Source organism: Onychomys torridus, chromosome 20 (genome assembly GCF_903995425.1).
Source record: "Onychomys torridus chromosome 20, mOncTor1.1, whole genome shotgun sequence".
Classification (NCBI taxonomy): Eukaryota; Metazoa; Chordata; class Mammalia; order Rodentia; family Cricetidae; genus Onychomys; species Onychomys torridus.
The window spans coordinates 1435016-1458785 of NC_050462.1; the positions used below are offsets into that span (position 1 = coordinate 1435016).

At 42.9% G+C, this 23770-nt stretch overlaps 1 protein-coding gene across 4 annotated transcripts in view; it reads left to right on the forward strand.

The window, feature by feature from the left end:
- The window catches only part of Polr3b (RNA polymerase III subunit B), a 135505-nt gene that overhangs the window by 41629 nt on the left and 70106 nt on the right, over positions 1-23770 (forward strand). For all 4 annotated transcript variants that reach the window (XR_004943281.1, XR_004943280.1, XM_036169878.1 and 1 more), the window contains 7 exons: positions 1775-1909; positions 12638-12799; positions 15686-15886; positions 17452-17614; positions 19420-19573; positions 22433-22507; positions 23059-23157. Coding sequence is in view for 2 of the 4 variants with exons in the window: in XM_036169878.1 (XP_036025771.1) it covers positions 1775-1909; positions 12638-12799; positions 15686-15886; positions 17452-17614; positions 19420-19573; positions 22433-22507; positions 23059-23157 (989 nt within the window). In the remaining 2 variants the exon portion in view is untranslated. The remainder of the gene's footprint in view (positions 1-1774; positions 1910-12637; positions 12800-15685; positions 15887-17451; positions 17615-19419; positions 19574-22432; positions 22508-23058; positions 23158-23770) is intronic.

A 23770-nucleotide genomic window follows, 5' to 3' on the forward strand; every position in this document is an offset into this window, starting at 1 on the left:
TATGAAGTAACACTACTGCCCCCTAAGGCTCTTGTGATGGTTCAGGGTTCAGCTTATACAGAAAGCTCCATTTCCCAGTTCTCCAAGATAGTGTAGTACATTAGGAGCCTGGCTTACCATAATACGGTAATGGCAGAGAGAGCCTTGTTGACCATGCTGGCTGTGCAGGTCTTTGCTAAATTTGGGTCTTAAAGCATAATTCCTTTGCTCTTTTGCATAGAGAGTAAACTACTATTTTACAATTTTCAAAATGTTTTTAAATACATATTTCAGTCAAGAATAGATGAATTAGGAAAAGACAGTCTAAGACAGTTTTTTTACATAAATTAAAACTTTGGGGGGCAATACAGGAACATGAGTATTACCAAAATAAAGCAATGCTGACTGTTGTTCATCAAGACGCAGGCTCAGAGCACTCTGGGCCAGCTAACACCCGGGAGTTTGCTAGAAATAGTGAAGCTCTTCCTAGACCTATTGAGTTGGAGACTCTAGAGTGAGCCTTAGCATATGCATTTTAGCAAGTCTTCCAGGTGCCTGTGGCACATTCACAGACTGGAAAAACCTTAACTGCTAAGAGCAGGGTGACGTTCAGAAGTCTCCGGGTTGTGTTGACAGTCCTGCTCCACCATCCCATGCTCATTTTAGAGCTCTTACCCTTTTCATGTGGTTCATGTTAACGCCCCAAGGAATGCCTGAGCTGCTGTTGGTAGTCTACAAGTCATGGATAGTCATTAGAGCAGAGGGTGCCCACTTTCCATGTGATTGTGGGCATTGTCCTGGAGAAATGTGCTCAGACTGAAATCATTTCAGATAAGGTCCTGGCTTGGGTTTCAAGCATATAGTAGTTAAAAGGGGAGGTAGGTAAAATGAGTTGAAGAACCATAGAGTGTAGCAGGGATTGTTGATATGAATATTCATGTTTACTTCTGCCTCCAGTATTTATGTACGTGAAAGGGGAATGTGAACTGGACTTTGTTGAAAACTGAAATGTGACTAATAAATTCTTTATTTTTCTCATCAGTAAACAAAACGATTGATTATTAAACAGCCAGAAGAGTTAGATGATCAGTGCAACTTACCCAACATTAAGGCCAAGAAAATAAAATGGAACACAGAGTTCTCTATATACTGAGAATATAAATCATTTATTATCACTGTATAGCAAAGAGCTTCAAACCTCAGTGGCTGAACATAACTGTGTCGTATCACTCATTGGTCTGTGTTCACTAGTCTTAACCCAAAGTTGGAGAGGGTTTCTTGTCTTGGCCTGTCACGAAGTTGCAAATGGCAGCCAAGACTGGAGTCATCTGAGGGCTTCACTGGACTGGGTGTCCACCAAGGCTCCTTCCCTCCCAGCGAAAGGCACTCCTTCCCCACTGTGTCCTTGACTTGCCCTCTGATGCCTTGGGTTTCAAGACAGTGAACATGCCAGGGTTGGAGAGCCCTGGCTTGGCATCATGTCTGCCATATCTTGGTCAGACTCACCATGGGCCAGTCCACAGTGGGCAGTGACTGAGTGGCATGGAGGATATAGGAAGCAAAGCTGTTCCAGAAGTCATCTTGGAAGGAAGACTACCACAGCAGCAGTAAATGCAGAGAGGCACAGTCTGAATACCTCTCGGGAAGTTTATACCCTAGCTGACTTCTTAGAATAGGAAGAACTGTAACAGTTCGTTGCTTTCTCATTTGAATGTAATAACTTCGTTTTCTTGAGGCACCTTGATTAAGTAAGTGTACAGCATCGCAAAATGTTTCTCCAATTTCTGAATTACAGGTTAAGGAATTCAATTTCCGAGCTAAGTGCATCTACACTGCAGTGATGGTTCGAAGGGTGATTCTGGCTCAAGGAGATAATAAAGTCGATGACAGAGACTATTATGGTAACAAGCGACTGGAATTGGCAGGACAGGTACTTTAATTACCTTCATGAAGAATTTTATTTTCTTTGATAAGATTAATTTTTTTTTTAGTAACTCTAGGTATGAATTCATATAAATCTAATAGAAACTGTATGTATATGTAGTTTGAAGTGTAACTTTCGCATACGACTTAGATTTTCTTTTCTTCTTTTTTTTTGCTGTGGAAAGTCTTTGTTCTTTAAATAGCCCTGTAGTATGTTACCTGTGTTACATCTTTGTTGAGATGTTTTCCCTCGTTCCAATCCTGTAATGTTGGAAGAGAAATGTGACTTTAAGTGATATTAACAGTTGTCTTAATTAACAATTAACAACTTAGTTTAATTTCAATTAACAAATATTTCTTAGATACTTCTATGTTCCAGGCTTGCTCCTAGGTACTGGTGTTGCGTGTACAGGAGGAAGATAGACAGACCAAAGTTTGAGAGAGAGAGAGAGAGAGAGAGAGAGAGAGAGAGAGAGAGAGAGAGAGAGTGTGTGTGTGTGTGTGTGTATGTGTGTATGTGTGTGTATGAGATCCAGGGTGCATTGGACCCCCTGGAGCTGCAGGCACAGGTGGTTGTAATCTGCTTTGCATGTGTGCTGGGACAGAACTCTGTCCAGACCTCTGAGTCATCTCTCCAGCCCCAGTCAGTTCTGAAACCATGTATGAGTGAGTACCTAGGTAGAAGTGGGCTTGCTAGAGTCCACGGGTCCTGGGTTTGGATTTCATTTGACATGGAATGGAGAGCCACTGTGCAGTTTTAGTCAGGGAGGGACATGAGCTGGGTTTTAGATCTGAGAGAACAAACTTGGAGATGAACAGGCCAAGAATGGGCTGGCCAGAGGCGATAGCAATGATCCAGATGAGGCCTGTCAGCTGAGAGGAGACCAGCAGATGTTTCTCAACTAAAGTTAATTTGTATTTCGTTTGTGGGGAGTGGGAGTGAAAATGAGCTGTGTGTGCACATATGCTTAGTGGAGATCAGAGGATAACTTGCAGAGAGGTTCTCTCCCTCTTCCACATGGGTCCTGAGGATTGATCAGGCTTGGCAGCAAGTGCCTTTACCCACTAAACTATCTGTCTAGTCCCACAACTAAAATAGAAAATTAGATTTTGGAAGTTAGAACCATTTTTAGGCTTGGGAAGAGTCGGGATCTGGGATGTGGGGACGCTCTGTTTGGTTAAAGGTTAATGCCTGTTTAGCAGGGGTTCTTTTTACCACATTCAGATTGACCACTCACTCTGCAAGGGTTTATGGTATTCCTACCACTAATCCTCATTTTAACCATTTTTCAATTAAAAGAAAAAAATCAAGCTGTAAGTGAGTCCTTAAAAAAAAAGGACTGTGTAGAGGAATATGGAAGGAATGAGGAGGCTAAAGAGGGATTCCTGTTGCTTAAGAAAAGGACTCCCACATGCAAGAAAACATAGCTTAATGAACAATGTAAGCACATAAAGGTATTGTGTTGGCAAGAATGTGTTAAAACAATAGCTGCTAGTTCCCACCCGTGGGATGAGGCAGGGGAGCCATGCTTTAGCTTTAGATAACAGAGTTGTCTCCACTGGCCCAGTGAGCTTTCCCTCACTCTGACTGTCACCAGAGAGTTGCCCGGCCAGCCGCCAGTAGGTGTTAACAAAACCTACTGATTTCAGGCTTAATCTTTGCACTTACCTTTTCTTCTTCAGTAATGTGTTCATTATTTGTTGCACGTTACTCTGTTCTTTGTCTGCAATTTTTTTTGTTTCTAATGCAGCTTGCTTTGTATGGGCGAGATATGGAATGGCACCAAAATCCAGCACCCTGGAAAGCCAGGGATTTCCATCCCGGGACAAAAGAATGCCGTCTTGACTTCAGAGATTGCCTAATCCCAGCTGTTCTGATAATGTAATTAAGGCTGCCTAATGTCTTTAATTTTGCAACCAGTTTGTGTGAAAAGGAGAATTTGGCACTCTGAAGGCTTAAACACTAAATAGCAATCTCAAGGCACCTAATTAGAATTCTCTGACATTAAGCTAATTTGTGAAACTGTATTTCAATGGCTTAACTTCTTTATTAATTTTTTTAGCATTTTCATTGAAAATCAATTGATGAGCTGTCAGCACTTTTCCCTGAAATATGATTTGCTCGATGTTGCCTCTGTCTTCAGCTGGAGGAAGTCGAATGTTAGCGCAGCATCCTGCCCTTGTAATCATTTTGCTTCCAACCTAGACCTTGTGGCTCATAGTATGGCTTGGCCTTGCAGCCTCTCATTGCTCTGGTACCTGGATGGCACTACTTCTCTAAAGTTGACATTTTAGGCTAGGGGAAGTGCATTCCTGTAGCAGTGTTGTTGACGAGGCAGTCCTGTTCATCCGTGTTTAGCACCAGGGACATTTTCTTGTGTCTGAGTTAGGAAGCCACAAAAGATTCAGCTGGAGTCCCAAAAAACTTTTTCGTAATTTGAGACCAAGGCAGCTAAGTGTAAGGACTAATTAAAAGAGCGCTGGCTCTGTGGTCTGGTTGAGGGACTTGATTCTGTTCAGGACGCTTGTGCTGGTTCCGTGGTGTTGCCCACAGGAACTGGCTGGAACCGGCTGGAACCGGCTCTGTCGCCCTCACCCTTCTGCACCTGCTTCCTCCCACTCCCACAGTCTTTCTTCCATGAGAGAGGCTGCTGGGTCTGCCTGTGAGGAAGGATTAAGTTCTCAGGGAGGAAGGTCTCTTTTCAGAACACTTTTGTAAATTCAAGTCCAAGATCCTGGCTTCCTGGTCTGCAGACTTGGTTTTAGTAGAAAAGTAGATGGATGTGTCCAACTTAAGGGGGAAAGACATTTAAAATGGTCCAACTTAGAAAAATTCTCTTGCTGTTAAGGAAAACTTAGTTGTTTTTAATAATTCTTCATTCAGAGTCATAAGTCTGCTTTCTTATAGTCAGCATAGGATTTGGTGAATCTTCAGCTTAAATGTTTTCGGTGAATCTCAGAATTCCTCTTTAAGTGAATCATTGAAATGTTTTTGCTAATTGACTTTAATCACAAACAAATATATTGAGCTTTTTTTGTTCTATTAATGAAAGGAAAGCTTACATGGGAAATTTGAATATAATTATAGAGATTAGTGTTTATAATAGCTTCTATATTTATTGTAGAAGTATGCCAGCTCTCTCTTGTAGTATAACAGCTACTTAGTGTTTCCTCTCTGTGAACTTCACGTTACTGATGTTTTGGTTATCTGTTGCCGTGGCACATGCTTGCCATAAGCAGTGGTTTCCTTTTCGTAGACCTCACAATTTTGTGGGTCAGGCATTCAGGTGGAACTGGGCAGTTTGCCTGTAGTACTGGTGGAGGTCAGCCATTGGTCATCTAGTTGGTGGCTGCAGGAATGGCTGAAGGGCAAGGTCCAGTGAGGCTGTGACTTCAGATGGCTCCGCACTCTGAGTGCATGTCCTAAGGTCTAGATGCACAGGCCACACTATCGTTACTGCTTCCCCGTGGGCCACAATCCCTGTTCTCTGTATTTTAGGTGCCAGGGGCACATGCCCTGCACCTCATATTCCCTTTGTAGTTCAGGGGATAGCCGGAGGTTGGGCCAACTTTATTTGTATAATTTGGGGTTTCTCCCTGTGGCTCTTTCCCTTCTGAGAAGTTCTCCTCGCTTTCCAGCTGTTTGTATTTCTTAGCTGGGGTTGCTTTTTCTCTGGTTCTTCATCCAGTAAAACCAAGAAAGGAGGTTGGTGGGGGGGGGGGGTGCTGGGTCAATGGGAGGGGAGCTTTTGCATTTTGGTTTCCCATTTAGACCCATCTCCCTCACAGTTCAGCTTACTACTAGATTAAAACATCTTAAAAACAAGAAATGAAGCCATTGCTGAATGTCTTCCAAGTTTTGCCTGCCAGTGCAGTGCCTTCAAAGATGGTGGTGCTTTGTTCAGACAAAGTCATCTGCAGGCAAACCCACCCATTGGTGCTGTGCTAGTCACCCCCTAATTCTACAGACACCACTTCAGTGGTTTTCATCACTCCCTGTTCTACCATGACCAAACTATGGCAAGTATGTTATTGAATAGCATGTATTTTAAGGAGTTCTTAGGATGAGTTAAAAATACGTCCCACAGATGTGTGTTATGAAGGGTACAGATACAATGAACACTAAGAGCTACTTCTCAGTGTAGCTTGTCATCGGTGCCATGCCGGTTTCCCGTTGTCCACTTCCCCCTCTGCTCTTAGAGATGTTTGCATTTATTATTATCTTCATTTCTTCAGGACAAGGTTTCTCTGTGTAATAGTGGCCTTGGCTGTTCTGGAACTCGCTCTGTAGACCAAGCTAGCTTCAGACTCACAGAGATCCATCTGTCTCTGCCTCCTGAATGCTGTGATTACAGGCGTGCACCACCACCTCCCAGCAGATTTTTGTTCATATTAATTTTAATTATGCATATGTGTGTGAGTATGTGCACATAAGCACAGATGCCCCTGGAATCCAGAGGTGTTAGATTCCGACTGAAGCTGGAGTTCCAGGAGATTGTGAGCTGCTGGCCGTGGGTGCTGGGACTCGGCTTCCCTGGAAAAGTAGCACACTGCTCTTAATTGTTGGGCCTTGCCTCTAGCCCTGATGGCAAATGTAAACCTTTTACTACAATGTAAGATTTATTTATTTTGAGCTTCATAAAATAAATTTCTATCATACAATTCATAACTTTTCTAGTCAGTGTTATTTTTAAGATTCAACAGTATTGTGCATCACCATAGTGCATTTTTATTTCTATATTATAATCCATTGTGTGTGGATACCATGAAATAAAAGTATTGCTCTCCAGTCTACCAGTCAAGAGCTTTGTATACTTTCCTTTTTCTTTATCCTAACCTTATTCTCCACATCTCCTGGTTCCTAGTATTTACAGCAGGAGGACTGCTTTCATGGAAGCAGGTTGCCCATGTGTGCATTGTCTTATAGATGAATTCCTGATGCTCTCCATCTATGACTCCTTGTCCAACTTTATGTTTTTGTCTCTAGGGGTTCAGGGTAACGTCTTCTGTGTTCTTATTTGCATTTCCTTTTTTTTTTTTTTTCTTTTTTCATAGCTATGGAGCTGAGAATCGAACCCAGGGCCTTGCGCTTGCTAGGAAAGCGCTCTACCACTGAGCTAAATCCCCAACTCCCCCCCCCTTTTTTTGCATTTCCTACTTAATGAATAAGATTAAGCTCTTCATATGTTGATCAGTATTATTTCCTCTACTTTGAAATATCTTGTTTGCATCCTTAGTGATTTCAAAGAGACATTTTGTATGTTTTAGGTCCTATTTTTAATCAATTATATATGCTATAGCTACCCTTTTCTAGCCTAAATTTCTTTTTTAACTTCATGATACCTTTTAGCAAGTATCAGTTTGTGACCAGCTTTGCTAACTCTATTTTGAGCTTTTTGTTTTTGAAACTTAGATCTGTTATTGTTGGTATTTTACTCTTTTGGGGTGGGGTGGGGGGCGCCACCCAGCTACAAAATAAATCAGTCATGGAGGCTTATTCTTAATTTTAATGCCCAGTCTTTACTTGGCTTAGTTTCTAGCCAGCTTTATTTAACTTTAAATTATCCCATCTATTTTTTGCCTCTGGGCTTTTCCTTATCTATTCCTGAATACCTTTCTTTGTTTCTTACTCTGTGGCTTGAAGTGTAGCTGGTTGGCTGGCCTCTGGAGTCTTCCTCCTTCTCTGGCTTCTTCCTTTTCAATTTCCTCTTCCCAGATTTCTCCTATTTATACTCTCTGCCTGCCAGCCCTGCCTATCCTTTCTCCTGCCTTGCTATTGGCTGTTCAGCTCTTTATTAGACCATCGGGTGTTTTAGACAGGCACAGTAACACAGCTTCACAGAGTTAAACAAATGCAACATGAACAAAAGTAACACACTTAAAATAATATTCTACCACAGAGATCTTTGGTATTTGTTCTCCAGACAGTTTTGAATGCTGTTAAAGAACCCCATTTCAGGGCTGGGGATTTATCTTAGTTGGTAGAGTGTCTGCCTAGCATGCCCACAGTTCTGGGTTCAGTCCCCAGGCCCACACAAACACAGTGTGGTGGTGCATCGTATATAATCCCAGGACTCGGGGCTTGGAGGCAGGATGCTCAGAAAGTCAAGGCCTGGCCTAGAGAGATGGTTCAGAAGTTGCGAGCATCAGCTGTTCCTTCAGAGGACTCAGGTTTGATTCCCAGAACCCATGTGGTGGCTCACAACTGTCTCTGTATGTAAGTCCAGTCCCAGGGGATCTAACTCTCCTCTGGCTTCCATGGGTACCAGGCACTCATGTGGTACAGGAACACCCGTACAGACAAAACACCACATGTAAAAGAATTTTTTTTAAGTTTAAGCTCATACATATTACATGATGCCAGGCTGGTGTGACACCTTCTTCAAATAGAGAAGAGATGGAGAAAGGATCGAATTTCATTTTTTTTCAGATGGGAAATGTGTTGTCCCAGGGCCATTTGTTACATGATCCTGTCAATCAAACTGCACCTCTGTGATGTGCCGGTTGTGTGTGGGTCTGTCTCAAAGCTGTGTTCTGGCCTTCCATTGCCTGTGCATCTATTACCTTTTCACAAGACCTGGACTATGTTAGGGTTTTAGATTTTTCCTTGTAAATCTTAGAATTAGTCTGCTAATTTTCATAAAATTATTCTAGGGATTTTCATTAGAATTACAGATAAAATTTTGAGAAAACTTATAATCTTAAAATATTAGTCTTATTCATAAATCTTACTTAGGTTTCTTTTCATGTCTTCCATTAAAGATTTCTAATCTTCTTCAAAGAATGTCTTTTGCCCTCTTAAAAACAAACAAACAAACAAAAATGTATTTCTGGAGCTAGAGAGATGGCTTTAGCAGTTCCTTAACATTTGCTGCCCTTCCAGAGGATCTGAGTTTGTTCTCCAGCACCTTCATCAGCATCTCAGGACCACCTGTAACTCCCTCTCCAGAGGATAGTGCCTCTGCTATACCCCACACACCTGCAGACACACACAAATAAAAAGATATTTTAAAAGGTTTATTTCTAAGTATCTTTGAGAGTTATTTTTAATGAAAAATATCAATATGAAAACCTTCAAATATATAAACATAGTAAAATCAGCCATCATCTATTTTGTGATTATTAGAAGTTCATCTTTTTTTTTAATTAAGAGATTTTCTATTCATTTTACATACCAACCACAGCTTCTCCTGTCCTCCCTCCTCCCGCCTCCCAGCCTTCCCTCCCAACCCACCCCTCATTCCCTCCTCCTCCAAGGCAAGGCCTCCCATGGGGAGTCAGAAGAGCCTGGTACATTCAGTTGAGGCAGGTCCAAACCGCCCCCCTCCCTGTCCCCAAGGTTTCACAAAGTGTCTCACCATAGGCATTAAGCTCCAAAAAGCCGGCTCATGTACTAAGGGACAGGTCCTGATCCCACTGCCTGGGGCCCCCCTAAACAGTTCAAGCTAAACAACTGTCTCACTTATCCAGAGAGTCTAGTCCAGTTCCATGGGGGCTCCTCAGACATTGGTCCACAGTTCATGTTCCACTAGTTTGGCTAGTTGTCTCTGTACTTTTTCCAATCATGATCACGATGTCCTTTGTTCATAGAATCCCTCCTCTCTCTGGTTGACTGGACTCCTGGAGCTCAGTTCATTTTGTTCCATCTGCATCCTCTTGAGCACCCTCCCATCCCCTCCAGTTCTCAGGGTGGATTGTTGAAACAGGCTACAGCCATCAAATTATTTCAGTATCGAAGATAGAAAATTACATCATACAGACATAAGACATGTCTCTAAATCATTTTCAGACCTAAACTTTTGAAAGAGTAATTTCTTACTATCATCAAGGATCCAATGAGCTATTGTGTCTCGCTTGTTGCAATTGGTTGATTTATATATTAGATGTCCTTTTGAGTGTGTGTGTGTGTGTGTGTGTGTGTGTGTTTCAAGAAAGTGAATATTTTGTTCTAAGGAATTTCCTACATTCTAGGTTTGGCTGATGGCTCTGCAGAGGGAGCTGGGGCTCGGGGACATGTGCCTTGCCTCTGCCTTTCTGCTCCATTTGAGCCTCCATGTTATATGATTCCTACCCACATCAAATCAGGGTAGATGTGGACCTTCTTTATTCAGTTTACTGGTCAAATGCCATCCTATTCCAGAAACATCTAAATAGACTCAGAAGGAATGCCCCATCAGCATTGACACCTAAAATGTGCCCTCACTTCTTCCTGTTTTGTAGTAGTGGGGATAGACTGAAGCATTAGACCCCTAAGCTACCTGCTTAGGCCTTAGAGTCTGAGGTGGTTTGGGGGTAGACAGGGTCTCAGTGTAGCTCAAACTGGCCTTGAACTCACTTGTATATCCTAGGCTAGTCTCAAAGTTCGGATCCCCCTGCCTCTTCCCTCCCGAGTGTTGGGATTGCAGTAATGTGCACAACACCTAACCTCCTTGTGACACGTGTTCATGTGTGTTGTATGTATTAACATGTCTAATTGGGAATAGAGTTTGTAGAGACTAGACGCTCTTGAACATTGTGTTCTTCGTCTGGATTCCTTGATGACATTGGTGCTGTGTTCTGTAAGGAAGGATGTGTCCTATGTGTCTGTCTTTGTGATACTTGGTACTGGGGACTAGAAGGTACAGGGGACTAGAATCCCAGTTCATCTGTTCTAAAATTGACCAGCTTTTCTCCTAATTGCTTCCTTAGTGGTTGATAAGGATCATTTCCATTTCTCATCATTTCTTTATGGTATGGAGAATCATGGTATCTAATATTTTCATTCTAACACACTCGTCATCTGGAATTTAAAAAATAATACTTTTTGTCATCATCTCCTTGGTTCCCTTGAGCCATAATTGATATATGAAAGTCAAGAAAAAATGCTAGCTAAAAATCTAAAAAAATAATAATAAAATAGTGAGGTTCTCAGTATGTGGTCCTGGCTTCCCTGGAACGCAAAGAGGTCCGCCTAGCCTCTTCTTCCCAAGTGCTGGGCTTAAGCACATGTACCACTAGGAATGGCCTCTGCAATAGAGTTTGCTGGAGAATAATTGAGTTCTCCAGTTTCCTCTAGAGACCGTCCAATGTGTTAGTTTCTTCTTTCTGAACTTGATGATAAACAGGAATTTTAACATTTTCACTTGACTTTAACACTGGCTTCTCTAAGTTTTTCTTAACTAATGAGTGACTGGCGGCTTTTGACTGAGGTTGCATTTGATCCGTAGGACAGTTTGGAGAGCTCACTTCTGAATGTCTCCAGTCCCCACTCCATGACTGTGGGGCATCTCTCCTAGTAAGAGTCTCAGCCATTTCTCTTGGTGCTACTTTAAACAGTTGCTTTTTGTTTACTGGCCTTGAATCATGCAAGCTTGCTAAATGCACCTTTTCATAATGCAGTTTCTTTTAGAGTCCTTGTGATCTTCCTGACGATATATGTGTTACCTTCAAGTAAAGACAGCTTTACGGCTTCCTTCTCATTATTGATATCCCTCCTTTGCCCCATTGAACTGAATGCCACCTCCACTGCTGTGTTGAGTAGGGATATGAAGAATATGAAGATTGTCCCCTTGTCCCCAGTTCCATAATGGAAATCCGTCTGTCTGGTCCCTTCCCTGTGGCCTGGGTCCCTGCTGGGTAGCAATGCACAGGACGTGGAATCCACCTCATCCTCTGACATTGTGCCTTTTCTTGCCATTAGTGACCAGGAGATCTGTCCGTCCTCCTCCAGTGCTAGTCTGGTATTTGTTGTTTCTAGGGGCAATGCTTGTGGGTGGCAAGGAAGATTTCCTCCTGTGCTCTCACATGGGGCAGGCAGCTTTGCCCCGCCTTCTGTGAGCTCCAGTACTCTTGCCTCCTAGACATGCTAAGCAGGTTTCCTGACCCTTCCCCAGCTGCTTATACATTTGTTCTACTTCCAGGGAAGTAGAAAGAGTTCAGTTGCCTTTGTTCCAGCAAAGGTGTCTTTCTCTCATGGGAGAGGGAGAAAACAGAACTTGTGCTCTTGGCTTTTCCTGTGGTGAAGAGTGAAGAAGCTGAACTCTTATGATAGTGTGGGTCTTTCTTCCACAGTGCCTCTGTTCTTGTTTTACACTGGTCTGGGCTTCTGAGACAGTGTAGTTCAGTTGTGCTGGAGTTTGAACCTCATTTCATGGGAGATACAGACATGACTTTGTGTATGATATCTTTCATTGGGTGTTGTGTTTTTCAGGTTTTTGCCATGACTTTGTACTAGTTTTTGTTCATTTTCATTGGTTGCTAATGTTCTTGTATAAGTATAGCTCAGTTTGTCTAAATTTTGTTTATATAGATTGCAGTTTATAGAGGATACTGGTAGTGTCCTCGTACAACTAAATGCAGATATCAGTAGGAAACTGATTCTCAAAATGCTCGCCACCATCGAGTCTCACTTCTGATGACTTGGTAGAAATGCAAAGTACTGCCTTTTCCCTCAGATCTACTGAATCAGAAACTTCAACTTTCAGCGCCTTTCTTTGTAAATTAAAATTGGTCAGTAAAACCTACAAATCTGAGAGTATTCTAAATTAAATATCTCTGGTTGCCAGGTTTATATCACCTTTGCTCTCATTCAGCATTCCTACACAGAGTTTGACATATATCCATCTTAAGTTCTGTACATATCCATTAAGTTGAATTTTCCAAAAATGTATTGTTTTCAGTATTAAAATTTGTCTTTTTTTCTAAAACAGAGCCTTAGTTGAGACCTAAACTTAATCATTGCATCCTTGTCTTCTAGCTTTTGTCGCTTCTTTTTGAAGATTTGTTCAAAAAATTTAATTCAGAAATGAAGAAGATTGCAGACCAGGTGATTCCCAAGCAAAGAGCAGCCCAGTTTGATGTCGTGAAGCACATGCGTCAGGACCAGATCACCAACGGCATGGTGAACGCCATCTCCACTGTGAGTCCGGCTGTCTGTGCAGCCTTTGAACACAAGTAGACTAGAGTGGGAAAGACCCTGGGAACCCAGGTGATGGGTACAGATCATGAACGACACATTTACAGCAAAGAACGTGAAGGCCACAGAGTCTCTGCAAGTCCCTGTAAAGTTTAAGTCTTCTCAATAGGAACTCTGTTAATCCAGCCACTCCCCCATAGCCATCTCATCCCATTCGCGTATGGAGTCAGGGCGAACTGTTGCTGCCATTTCAAAAGTAATTCATAAATTTAAGTAACTTGGATTATATTGTGGTTTTTCTACTTTTTATTAGTTGCAAATTACTTTCTATGCTTAATTCACAAATTAAACTCTATCGTGGGTGTGTAAAGAAACAGCATACAGTTATGGGTAGGGTTCTGTACTTCCTCCATTTCAGCATCCCCTGGGACCTTGAACAGGCCCGCATAGATTAGGGAGGACTCCTGTGTACCTTCCCTGCTATATTGGAGTTCCTGATGCATGGCACTGTGGACATGCACTTGCAGGGAGAGGACAAATCCCTCGTTTAACTGTTAACAGGCCTTCTTCTTGTGGGCACTTCCTCTGTTTTTTCCCTGTAATGAAATTGACTTATACATCAGATGAATTTCTTAGTTGGCAGCTTTTGTCCAAAGCCATACAACAGTGTTTTATTTCACAGTAGGGCTTATATTCTTCAGAGCTCCATCATCTTCCTTTCTGGGCTCTGAACCCATCCCCTGCAGCTGCTGTGTATTCAGGGCTGGGCTATTCATGAAAGGTTATCAGATAGGTATCTGCTCCCTTTTTAAAACAGAGCAATTATGGGTCTATCTTGATCAAGTCCGATTCACATAGGGTATTCCAGACACACAGTTAGTTTTATGGATGGGTTTTGGCCCAATACGTTGGCTCCCATAACCATGAAATATAGCGCAGACTTGCTTCACTGCTCAGCTTCAGAGATTTAGTGGGTCTATGTGGACAGTTTCATGGTTCTACTACAGCTGACGTGGCGGTGCAAGCCACTTCTGTGCCTTGGCCTAGGTTCTGGAGGCAGAAGACCTGCAACGTCAGCATTGTCGAAGTAAGAGCTTCCCTTTCTCCTGACTGTGTTCTTTCAGCATGACACTGGTTATCTTCTCGGCCACCTGCTAATTAGAAAGCACTAGACTGGCAGGTGTGTCCCGATCTGAGGTGGCTGCACAGTGGTCCCAACAAAAGAACACGCGGGTTTCAGGCTGTGTGCCTGCTCTGTGCCTGTGCTCCTTTTTGTCTGCTCCTGCAGACCACTAGAACACACTCTCTCAGCCTCACTCCCTGCCTGCTTCCTGTTTCCTGCGGGCTGCCTCATTCTAGCTCTCAGCTGAATATTCGTCTCATTTCCTCTGACCTCAGGGCGTAAGTCTCATCCCAAGAATAAAAGGAGCCAACTGAGCACACAGCAGTCTGTGGGTGGGATGCTTGTCTGCTTGCTCTGGGCTTTTAAGGGGTAGAGCTTTACGCCTAGAATTTAGAGCATTTATCCAAACTGCCAAAAGATTGAAGATTTGTAAGAAATAGATTTTGAACTAAACAAATTATAATTTTAACTCATGAGGGAGATCCCCGGAAGTCATATTTTAATAGCAACTGTTATTTGAGCTCTGAAAACAATCGTTCTCAACCTGTGGGTCATGACCCCTTTGGCAAATCTCTATCTCTGAAAATATTTACATGATGATTCATAATGTTAGCAAAATTACAGTTATGACGTAGCAATGAAATAGTTTTATGGCTTGGGGTCACCACAACATGAGGAACTGTATTGAAGAGTCACAGCATCAGGAAGGTTGGGAACACCGTCCTAAAAACCCACTAATTTTCCTGTTTTGAGGCTTCTAAAGCTGGGATCGACAAGTGCTCGCCTGAAATTGAATTCAAAAGTTTATGCTAGAAATTTTAAGTCATGAAGATAATTGAGTCAAATGGTTTTGAGAGTTTTTTTTTTTTACTTTGCTTTTTGATGCATGCTATTTTCTACAATTCATGTTACTGTGTATTCATGTCTTTGGAGCATAAATATTTAATGTATACAACTAATATAAATAAAATTATATTGATATTGATATGCTCAGTATATAGAAATAAAATTAACATTTAAGATTTACTCACATAAGTCCATTTTTATTAATATTTTCAGGTTAGCATATAGAGTAATAGAGTTCATTATAGCTTCTTTACATTAATGACAGCAATCTTTTAATATCGATGTGACTCAGAGGTATTTCTTGATTTGACAACGTACTATTTCTTAATGAAAATAATGTACAGTTTTAGGGCAGAAGGTGCTCCTCTGGGTAGAGCACCTGCTTAGCATTTGCAAGTCCTGCATTTGTTCCCCAACATTTAAAAAAAGACAAAACAAAAAAGATTAAAATATGCAATTTCGTATTCCTTGGGCCTAGGTTAAGGAAGTATAGATAATCATCTCTCATTAAACTACTGCTTGTTAAGAGTCACTTTTTTTCTGAGCTTATATTTGTCTTAACACTGTTGTTGGAAGGCATCTAAATGACAGTGCAACGTGAGATTCCCCTAGAGCTTTGATTGGAACCCTCACCAGTGCTTCCATACTCCATTTCCTGCTCCCCTGGAAGCCTCTGGGCAGTGGACCCTGAGTCCCAGAGGAGGTAACTCTTCTGGGATGCATATTCGGATCTGCTTACTAGCCACAGTGTAGCCTCATTCTGTGCCTCCGCAGAGACTGGCTGAGTTGTAACCCAGTTGTATCATTTTGGTTTCTGTAGTTCTGTCATGGCTATATGCGCATTTCAGGCAGTTACTATGATAAACTTCTCAGTTTATGAACTGGTTGGGAGTCGTCTCCTGCATCCCATCTCTCTACAGGGGAATTGGTCTCTAAAGAGATTTAAAATGGACCGCCAGGGTGTGACCCAGGTGCTGTCTCGGTTGTCATATATTTCTGCACTCGGCATGATGACAAGAATCTCTTCCCAGTTTGAAAAAACAAGAAAAGTGAGTGGTCCTCGTTCTCTCCAGCCATCCCAGTGGGGGATGCTGTGTCCCTCTGACACACCTGAAGGAGAGGTAAGGTACCATGGGAGTCAGAGGTCATACCTGTTGGGATGGGAGGCCAGGGTTCTGCTTCTGGACCCATGCACTAGGCTGTTTCTTCTCTTTTGATTAACTGATTATTTGGCAAGAAATATTGATGTAGTTTGTCAGTTATATTATGTGATTCATTATCTTATCCAAAGAGATTCATAGTGAACATTTCTCTTTCTCATCCCAGAAGAAGTGACTGGGATGTGGACAAATGAGAGAGCTATCACCTTTGATGCTCAGAAGGATCTTTGAGTAGCTTCGTGGCTTCTTTAGTTGTGCGTAAAGGACAACTCGTAGTGTATAGTCAACGACCTGCAGTAACTCTGAATTATATGGGAAGCACAAGTCCAGCCTTGGCTCCCTCTTGACCACAGCTTCTGTGTGCTGACCCTAAGGGAACATGCCCAGATTTGCCATCCTCAGTAATGGTGACGGTCTCTTCCTAATCACTGTTGATTCTTCAGCTCCAGCTGACCAGTATCAATTTTCTCTGCAAAGCAAAGGTTTCCCTTTAATGGTTCTTATTCCAAAATATTGAGTAGTCCTGATAGAGTCTTTAAGGAGCTTGCAAACTTCTCTCTGAAACCTTACTAGCCAGGCCTCACTGTCTCCATGGATCTCAGTGTTCTTCCAAACTTCCCCAGAACAGCCCACTGAGCCCTGAGCACACAGTAGCCTTTCCAGTCCTCAAAAACACCGTCAGGCCTGTCATATCAGTGCCTGTTGACCTGGTTCCAATCTCTGGCTTAGGTAGAGTTTCTGTTGCTGTGTAGAGTGCCATGGCTGTCAGCAACTTGGGGAGGAGAGGGTTTATTCGGCTCACACTTCCAGGTCACACTCCATCACTGAGGGAAGTTCGGGCAGGAATCTGGAAGCAGGAACTAAAGCACAGGCCATAGAGGAGTGCTGCTTACTGGCTTGCTCCTCCTGGCTTGCTCAGCCTGCTTTCTTATACACCCATGACCACCAGCCCAGGGATGGTATTATCCACAATGGACTGGGTTCTCCCACATCAACTACCAATTAAGAACGTGTACTTGTCTGCAGCCCATTCATATGGAGGCATTTTTCTCAATTGTGGTTCTCTCAGATAATTCTAATATGTGTCAAATTGACAATAAACTAGCCAGGACAATGTCTTTTCTTGTCATCTGAGGATAAGTTCCTCAGGTTAAAGAATGTACACATTTTAAAGGTGAGGTTATTTGTTTGAGGGGTGTGTGTGTGTGTGTGTGTGTGTGTGTGTGTGAGAGAGAGAGAGAGAGAGAGAGAGAGAGAGAGAGAGAGAGAATGAGTGTCAGTCCCCAAGTGTCCCTATTAGTATGCTCTTTTTTTTTTCTTTCCAGTTTTTCGAGACAGGGTTTCTCTGTGTACGCCTTTTCCTCACTTGGTAGCCCAGGCTGACCTTGAACTCACAGAGATCTGCCTGGCTCTGCCTTCCTAGTGCTGGGATGCTCTTTTATATTGCTACCAACAGAGTGCTGAGCATTTTCAGATACAAGCTCTACTTTGTATGACTAACACTCATGACTGTCTGTTTCTGTTAGGCCTGTGGTTTGGTTAAAAACTTGGCCCTTATGACACATATTACAACTGACATGGAGGACGGACCCATTATTAAGTTAGCTGGTAACCTGGGAGTAGAAGATGTGAATTTACTCTGTGGAGAAGAACTCTCTTACCCCAATGTGTTTCTTGTCTTCCTGAATGGTAAGTATGATAGAGAGACATGTTCTTCCTAAGCCAGTGGTTCTCATCATGTGACTTGCAAACCCTTTGGGAGTCAAATGACCCTTTCAGAGGGGTCATCAGATATCCTGCATATCAGATATTTACGTTATGATTCATAATAGTAGCAAAATTACAGTCATGAAGTAGCAATGAAATGACTTCATGGCTGGTCATAACAGCATGAGGGACTGTATTAAAGGGTCACAGCATTAGGAAGGTTGAGAACCACTGTTCTAAGCAATCTTTTGGGAGTAAAGAGGGAATCCACTGCTTTTATATTTAAAATATAAACATACTTTAGTTATGGCTATAGATAGACCTTTATTTTTTATTTTATTTTTATTGAAAATAAATATTTTCCATTCTATATATTCTGATTTATGGCTTCCCTCCCTCATTTCTCCCACATCTTTCCATCTCCTTGCCCTTCCAGCTCTACAACTTCTTTTTTTGTCTCTTGGAAAAACAAACTAGAATAAGGCAAAACCAAATAAAAAACAAAGAAAAAGCTGAAGAAACAGTACACATGCAGACAAACAAACAAAACCCATAGGAACACAAAGTATGGTCAAAAATACCCAAACAAAGGAATATGAGACAAAAACATCTCCAAAAATTCTGTTGAGTTCTTTTTGTCTTTTCTGTCTACTTGCTGGACACAGGGCCTGCCTTTAAGTGTGGTTTGTACACCCAGTGAGACTCACTGTTTGAGCAGTTGGTTGTCAATGGGAGATAACTTGCACAGGTCCAAGCCAGGTGGGATCCTAGCGCTGAGAGAGGGCAGTGGACACGAACTCCCATCCCTGACTGAGAAGGTGTCTTCGGTAGGCACTAATTTGAAGGAAGAAAAGTGATCTTTTGACTGTGGTACCCAAGATTCTGAGAACACGGGAGAACAGCACTGAGGCCCATCTACTGCTTTCCATCTGTGTGAGCTGCTAAACTATCCATAGTAGAGTAAGCCTTGTGTGATGTGTTAAAAGCTAGTTAAATGTGCACACAGATCAACTCACTCACAGTGTCAGCCATCCAGTCACTTAAACTCAGTAGCTGGGGCAAGATGGGGCTCCTTTGGTTCATGCCATTTCTTCCTTCATGTGTTACTCTGCTTCCCTAAAAGCCCTAGAGGCTGGCAGCAGTGTGCCCTACCTACCCTTCCTCCTTTTGACTTGGTCGCTGCATGTTGTCTGGTGTGCTCATCTCTGGCCACCGCTCTGCTCTTCCTTTGTCCCCTTTCCTCCCACTCAGGGAGTCGCTAGCCCTTTGTATACAGGCTCTGGAGGAAGGGTCAGCTGCCCGCCTTATTAGTGTTCCCAGGAGTTGATGGGGAGCTGGCTCTGAGTCTGTGCTTCATCCTGTGCCTCTGAGTCCTCATGCTAACCCTGGGAGGTGAAGCCTAGCATCTTAGTTTCATCAAGGTTCTGTGGTGTCAGACCAGGTACAAGGCAGAGTTCTCAGCACTCAGCACAGGACCCCTGTGGATTGCATAGGCCTGTTCTGGTTGGAACCTTATGTCCCCATGACGGTGCTGACAGCTGAGGACAGTGAAGCGAACTCTTGGGGGTTTCTCAGTCAGTGTCTGGTGTGATGGCCACGGGCTTCAAGGCCCCCAGACTCTTTGAGCATACCCTGTGCTGCTCCCTAGAGCCTGTGGACTAGTTTTCATGTTGATAACTATTTTCAAATGACTACTCATTCAAATGACTTCTCAGTATTATTGGATGGATCATTTAAATCAGATTATTTTTTTGTTTCTGACTCACTACCCTGTCTTCTCTGTTTAGGCAACATCCTAGGTGTCATCCGAGACCATAAAAAGCTTGTCAGTACATTTCGGCTGATGCGAAGAGCAGGCTACATCAATGAATTTGTTTCTATCTCTACAAATCTTACAGACCGCTGTGTTTATATTTCCTCTGATGGAGGACGGCTGTGCAGGTATGTTGTTCTAAAGGACTTAAGTCTCTTCATGTGAACTTTTGACAGAACTGGCCTCACTTTCAGTCTTGAAGCTGCTCCCCCCCCCCCCCAGCTGAGGACTGAACCCAGGGCGCGAACGCTCTACCACTGACCTAAATCCCCAACACACACCCTCCCCCCGAAGCTGCTTTTAATAACCTTTCTTGTCCTGGAGATGAATGTAATTCAGTTACAAACACTTTAGAGATTAATGGGAGTCTTGAAAACCAATGGGAGATATTTTTGTCCTCAGAGAGTTTTATCTGCCAAGAGAAACAGAAATAATTACTAGTAGCAACCAACTGTGCTAGGAAAGGATGCTGTCTGTTGTCTTATTGGGTGTGCTGTGTGTGAGACCCTGATTTGAATTATTTTCTTCTTTAATGAGCTTGGGGGGCTCTGTGAAGCTGAGCCATATACCCAGAGCTGGAGTAGAGTAGAATTGGGTTTTTCTTGGCAGTCCCCAGAAGTCACTTGACTCCAGCAATCAGAGTCTCTCTCTCTTTAGTCTCCCGAGCTTTGAGGTTCTAGCAGAGTTATGCGATTTGACCAGAGAGTGAACGGAGAAAGGCTGAGGCAAGCCACAAGCGAACGTGTGAAGACACAGGTGAAGAAGCTAACTAGAAAAGTAGGCTCCTTTGTGCCTGTGGAGTGTCCAGCTGCTTGTCACACACAGGTGGAGTCCTTTGAGCAGACAAAAGCCAACTGGTATCTGCCCCCAACCCAGGCAGACATAAGCTTAAGGTCACCTCTTACTCGGTACTCCCTGGGTCCGCTCAACTGTCTCAGTTACTGATCTTTCTCAGTATTTCTCCTCTCCCTTGATTCTCATTCCTTCTGACAAATTCTCAGTGCTTGTAGTAAAGTAATTTTTGCTTAACCTGTTCAGAATTGGTTTCTCTTATGGTGTTGCTAAAATAAGATACCCATGCTTGAGTCCAGCTGGCCACTTAGTGACTGTGAATCTGAGTATTCTTAACTTTCTGGGGCTTGGTTTCCTTGACTGTGAAATGTAAGCGGTAGTGCCTACCTGTGGCTGGGCTAAGAACTAGCTAGTAGGCTGTGGTAAGTGCTTATGTGGAGTTGTTACCAAATGGCCTAGGCCAGGCATGGTGGCTCAGTGACCTTAATCTTAGCATTTAGGAGGCAAAGGCTGGTGGACTCTCCGTGAGGTCCACCCTGGTCTCTGTGGTGAGATCCTGACTTAAAAAGAGGAAAGAAGCAGGTATTAGACAACATGACCTTCTGAGGGGCAGGGGAAGCAGTGGCTTGTTCTAAAGTATTCCTGTTTGGAATTTCTTTATTTCATTGTATCCATATAATAGAACATGTTCTAAAATAAAGTTAGTTGTTTTTCAGAAGTAATTTTATAATAGCAGATCACAGACCTGGCTGGATTAGAAAAATTTATTGAGTAAAGGGACCTCTCCCCCCCCCCCCCCCACTTCCTGGTTTCTGCTTTGTCTTGTGAGCCTTGATCTGAGCTCCTGGAGTGGGTGGGGCGGGTGGGCGGAGCTCTGGGAGTGGGGCCAGTGGGTGGAACTCCTGGAGTGGGGCGCAAGTGGGCGGAGCTCCTGGAGCGGGGCAGGAGCTGGTCTGCTTCCTCACCAAAAAGCCAGATTGAGGTACTGCTGACTTCCTTGAAGAGCTTGTCAAGCTCCTGTTCATTCTCATGCCCCTTTTTGTGAGTGATCAGCTCTTCTTGCTCATTAGTCTTCACATCCTTATTTGGGCTTCAGGACAGACACACAAGTGTCTTCTGGCATCTTGCTCCCCACTGTAAGAGCTGCTTATCCAAACAGCCGCAGCTCCTGACGTTTCCATGTGGCGTGCCTCTTCTGTTTGTGGGTATTTCCTGCAGAGGCAAGTCACTGCTGACAGTTACACAGGTCAATCTGCCAGAGTACTCTCTCCATCTCACCCCCATCCGGTCATAATTCTTCAGTAAGGAAGCTGTGTTCTCTGTAAGCAAGCATACAGCCAAGTGAGCTGTTTATCTATTTCAGTGATGTTCGTCATGCATCAAACCACCTCAAACGTCTGGGTCTCCTCTGAACTCTCAAAATAGCTGCCATTATTGTCTTCGGTGACAAGTCTGCCTGTGAACACTGTAGGCGTTACAGCAATTCTTCTGTGTGGAGGATATGTCCCAGGATTCCCCAGGGGATGGCTAAAAGCATCTATAGTACCCAGTCTCTAAAGTACCATCGTTTTAATCAGATAACTGAGACTGTTATTCAAAGGCTAACAGGCAGGTGTCCTGTTAGTGCTGTGTAGTGCAGACGCCCTAGAGAAAAGGGTGATTCCCTTCCCAGGAAGAATGGGGCAGGGCGCTACAGGAGTTCACCGCACTGCCCAGGAGGGTACCTGATTTAAAACTTCCTTGACCACAGTTGACTCTAAACTAAAGTTACCAAAAGCACAAAAACACTGAAGCATATGTAAAGGGAGATTCTATACATCAACTATTCCCAGTGGGAAATAAAGAGGTGCATGTGTAGTGCTTTACAGTTTAAAAAGTATGGCGTGAAGATTCTGTGCCCTGTCGAGACTTCAGTGACTATGATCTTCACGTGGCCTTTTCATTGAAATCCAAATGATTCTTAGGACAACTGGAGGGAAAACTGAGTGGTGAGCACCTACTCACATAAGTATAGGTGTGTGTGTGTGTGTGTGTGTGTGTGTGTGTGTGTGTGTGTGTGTGTGTGTGTGTGTCAGAGAATACTGTATGTCCTCAGTCTGTTCCAGGACAAGCTGCATCTACTCTGTCTCATTCCACAGTGGTGGATAGAGCTGGCTGACATCATTCTTCTAGTAAGTTATTCTTCTCCTTCCTAGGCCTTACATCATTGTCAAGAGACAAAAGCCGGCAGTCACAAATAAGCATATGGAAGAGTTGGCTCAAGGTTACAGGTAAGTGATCAAAAGAGGAGTTGTTAATCTCTTTAACTATGGATACACATGCTTTAATCAGCAATAACGTTCTTGGACACACACACACACACACACACACACACACACACTCTCTAGGAAAGTATTTTCATCTCCAGTCTATTGACTTCTCCCTACAAGTATACCACAACCAGTTAAAAATCATCCATGTGCAGTCGCTGGCATGGGATGAAGTACTTAACAACTTAGCTCCTGAGGATTATAGAGCCCTGATGTAAATCACTCTCCATTAGCTGCTTCCACAAAGGAAACCCTCATGGCCTTGTTGCTGATGGAGACACTGCATCCTCATACCAGTTTCTAAAGTCAGTGTTCTTAGGAGTGGGGACCAGGTTGGCAAGTGCTTTGTTTTAGTGACTTGTGACCCATAAACTTGGGTTTCAGATATCTCAGTGTATTGATTCTCTCTAGGGGAGAATGGAATTAGGGAACAAATGGAAACCAGGATCCTTGTTGTCATGTACAGTACTGCAGCAAAGCGTTTCAGTATCTCCTTTACCGCTGTTTTCCAGGAACTTCGAAGATTTCTTACACGAGAGTCTAGTTGAGTACTTAGATGTGAATGAAGAAAATGATTGTAACATTGCACTCTATGAGCACACGATTAACAAGTAAGTAAGATTGGAACAACCACAGTTCAAGTCCATGTGTCTGTAGAAAGTCCTGTGTGTTTTCACTGCCCTGTTACGTCCTGGGAGGTGTTTTGTAATAAATTATAACTGTTGTTTGTCCCCATGAAATGCTACAGAATCACTCACAAGTGATCTTTAGATTGAATTATCCCTCCCACCATGTGATAGTTGGTGTATACTTTTAAAAAGAATTGCCTGTCTGATTTTAATAACTAACCACAGTAAACATGGAGCTAATGAGTCAGGATTCGGAGTATATGTTTGTCTGTCTTAGATAGGATTTTGTCAGTGGGTATCTGAAATCTTCTTGTTAGAGTAGGAAGTCCACACATAGTATGTTGTAAAAATATTGCTGAGCATATGTGCAGTGTAAACTGGAGATGCCAATGTGTTCATAATATCTCTTCTACCACACTGGCATTCTTGAAGCATCTGCGTTTCGTCTGGAAGACATCAGAGGACATCTGTACAACTGCTTTGTGATGCAGCCATTATTGTACCACTTGGCTGAAACAGGAATTTCTGCAGTTACAGTTTTAAAAGGGAATTTAATACTCATACTTGATAACTGTTTATATCTCCAACCACAAAC